At 37.4% G+C, this 3,331-nt stretch overlaps 1 protein-coding gene across 1 annotated transcript; it reads left to right on the plus strand.

The window, feature by feature from the left end:
• The first annotated feature begins 545 nt into the window (after positions 1–545).
• LOC141816335 (transcription factor SRM1-like) lies at positions 546–3,113 on the plus strand. Its single transcript, XM_074704136.1, has 2 exons — positions 546–1,036; positions 2,735–3,113. Exons 1-2 carry the CDS (start codon positions 546–548, stop codon positions 3,111–3,113), a joined length of 870 nt encoding a protein of 289 aa, XP_074560237.1.
• The last annotated feature ends 218 nt before the right edge of the window (positions 3,114–3,331 follow it).

Here is a 3,331-nt window from a genome sequence, read left to right on the forward strand (position 1 = left end):
TTTTCTCCTCCATTAATATTTCACAATATAATTCCACCTTTATTCCTATTGACCCAATGCCAATATTTCATCCAAAACCCTAATCTTTTTCTTATTTAAGAATGAAGTGATCCAATGACCTCAATATATACATGGACATGGACATCTACATGCCGTACCCTCAAGACATACGGTAATATTGAAGTGCATGCATCTGTTGAAAAAGGAGCACTTTTTTACCTTCTCATTACAAAAATTCTTCTCCTTCCTTCCAAAAAAAAGTTCATGTTTTGTTAAAGGAAAGGCCAGAAAAAGGAATAAATCCTACCTGTTCTCGCTTGGTTTATTCATCTATTTTGCAACCTTGCCATGAAGACTGAACCAGTACTCAGCTCTTCCTCACCACTCCAGATGTGTCTGTACAAGCTTCCTTGTCTCCGACGTCCCTGCAACAAGCTCTAAAGATTTCAATCTCAACGAAAGGATTGCGATCTTTGGCAGTCGAATTTGGTATATTGTTTCGATCTCAAGGGAAGAGATCAAGAAGATACATCGTGTGGTGATAAATGGCGGCTTCGTGGAGCTTCTCTGAGGACAAGGAGTTTGAGAACATGATTGCGGTGCTCGACCTTGACGGCGCAAATTGGCTCGACAGGCTCGCCGCCGGAGTCCCGACGAAGAGCGTCGAGGAGGTGCGAGACCACTTCCTCGACCTCGTCTCGGACGTCGACCTCATTGATTCCGGCCTCTACCAGGGTCATCACTACTTTGCGGAGGGGGAATTAGGGTTTCCAAAAGATGTTAATAGCAATAGCTCAGCTTCAGCGGAGGTGGCAGTGGCGGAGGAGGAAGTGATGTTTGACTTCGAGACGGGGCTTACGCAGGCGGAGTTGGAGGAGGTGATGGTGCTGCTGGGAGATGAAGAAGAGGGTGCAGAGAAGGAGGCAGGAGGGACGTCGTCATCGGAGGCAGCGGCAGCTGCGGCGGAGGCGAGGAAGAGGGTGGTTAAGGCGGCGTCGTCGACGAAGGGGAAGAGTTGGACGGAGGAAGAGCACAGGTTCGTTGAATTTGCTCGGTGCAACTTTTACATATGTAGGGTTTCAATATTTTGGGATCTATATAAAAAAAAAAAATTAGTGTTTATATCGATAGATCTTTTTTGGATCTGCTTGTCTATTTTTGCTATTTTTGGAAAGCAGCGCTAAATCTGCGCAAGATCTTCTTCCTGCTTTCCTTTTAGGGATCACCATGACATGAACTCATCTATATTTGACCATGCATTGGAGTTAAACTATAAGATCGTTACGTGATTCATAATTTAATTTAGTTTATATTTTTAAATTAATTGTTCAGAAGCTTTTTTTTACAATTATATAATTATGATAATCCATACATGCAAATATCTACTAATTAGGAATTCACTAAAAAATTACTCACATGCATGCCTGAATTAAAAATAAAATCTATTTAGATTTGCCAAGCTGTTTTTTCTAAGACATGATGCAAGTACAAGAATAATTGTACCTCTCTTTGTTAACTCTGGCAACTACAGTTTGTTGTCCTTAGACATGTAGAGAAACTAAGAGAGCTAGTTATGCTTCGTTTGCTTGGGAAGTAAAAAGGATAATTGGTTGAATCACTCTAGTTTTTAGCTTACTCCTTGTTCAAATAGTGAAAGTGACAACGCCGAGATTAGTTTGTAGACGACAATTTATTTGTGTATCTTATGATCTTGTTAGATATCCTTCGGAAATTAGTTTGTAAACGACAATTTTATTCGTTTACCTTCAATTTGATCGTTCAATATTCTTCCATTGATGAGGTTAGAAGTTTAAAAATTTTCATCTACCCGGGTATATTTCATGTTTTCATAATCTAAAAAATACATGGGTTTGTGACTTGGTTACATGCAATATTCTTCAATGATGAATTGCTTTAGCTTATAGTAATTTACTCCATTTGATGACATTAGTTTATGTTCTACTTCAACAACAACAATATAAGGATTCTTTCTTCTATAAGAGCACTCGATGATGTTCATAAATGATAATTTATTTGATTAACTTTTGTGATGATAGAAGATTAACATCGTTAATCTAGCTACTTGTTTAAATACATTTCATATTTTTTTCATAACATCAAAATTACATATTCTATAATTTTCTTTCATAATTTATGGTGAAAATAAAAGATAGGTAAAAACAATATGGTAATAATAATACTAAATCATAAAACCTCAAAAAAAAAGGAAAACATTTGAAATGTATATGGGTAGATATTTTTGATTGTTTTGGAATGCATTTAGTATAAAATTAGAGCAATTCCTAGTTCTTAATTATTTCTCCATTTTTATCACTAAGAATTCATTGATTGTTGACCCTTTTGTAAACTAAGTGTTAAATGGGTCAATCCACCATGATTCGGCTCGATATTGTACAATCTGGGTCATGCTTGGAACAACTCACCAATAGTTAGATTGAGCTTGATATATGATGCTTGGAACAACTCACCAAAAATTAGATTCAACTCGACCTTGTACACTTTGTTTATTTAGCTTTTGATATATGATTCAGTTATTCTCCCATTCATATATGATGCTACAAGCTTAAGATCTTAAATCTACTTGCTGAAGCACATTTTCAAACTTTTTCATAACATAAAAAATATAGTGAGATATGGATACAACATATATACATTAATTGATACTCTTTTGACGACTCTTCACAAATTTAATTTGAAATTCTTGTCTTTCAAGATTGTTCCTGATGGGCCTAAGTGTGTACGGGCGTGGAGATTGGCGAAACATTGCTAGGTACTTTGTCACCACAAGAACCCCAACTCAAGTGGCTAGTCATGCTCAAAAGTACTACAACCGGATGGAACGCAACTGCAACGGGGTCAAGCGCCGAGCAAGCATACACGACATCAGGAGCATCACACCTCTACAGAAGTTAGCACATATGAGGAGCCTCTTCGAGGCAATGAAAAGGAACAAAGTTTCCAATAAGACCAACAATGTTCTACATCAGGCAAGTGCATCCACCTTGCAGGAGAGTAGGGAAGGTGCTTCTTTATCTCAAGCCAATGCTGAAGAGGCATCACCAGCTGAGTCACTGCAACCTGAAAAATACTAATTGCAAAGAAACATGTGAGAGGGCAGCAGTAGAGTTTGACATGTAAAATAGTGTTTGCATGTAAGACACTAGCTCTATGTATTAAGGACAGTAGTATAATTTGGCATGTAATTAACATATCGACATATAATGAGCATTAGTGCTGGTAGTTTTATTAGTTTGGTATGGAACTCAGTATGTACTGTTTAAAGAGAAGTACCAACTAATGAGCATACTGT

The sequence above is a fragment of the Curcuma longa genome, unplaced genomic scaffold (genome assembly GCF_044706935.1).
Source record: "Curcuma longa cultivar G26 ecotype Majalengka, Jawa Barat unplaced genomic scaffold, ITB_CL_G26_1.1 contig_16131, whole genome shotgun sequence".
In the NCBI taxonomy this organism is placed as follows: domain Eukaryota; kingdom Viridiplantae; phylum Streptophyta; class Magnoliopsida; order Zingiberales; family Zingiberaceae; genus Curcuma; species Curcuma longa.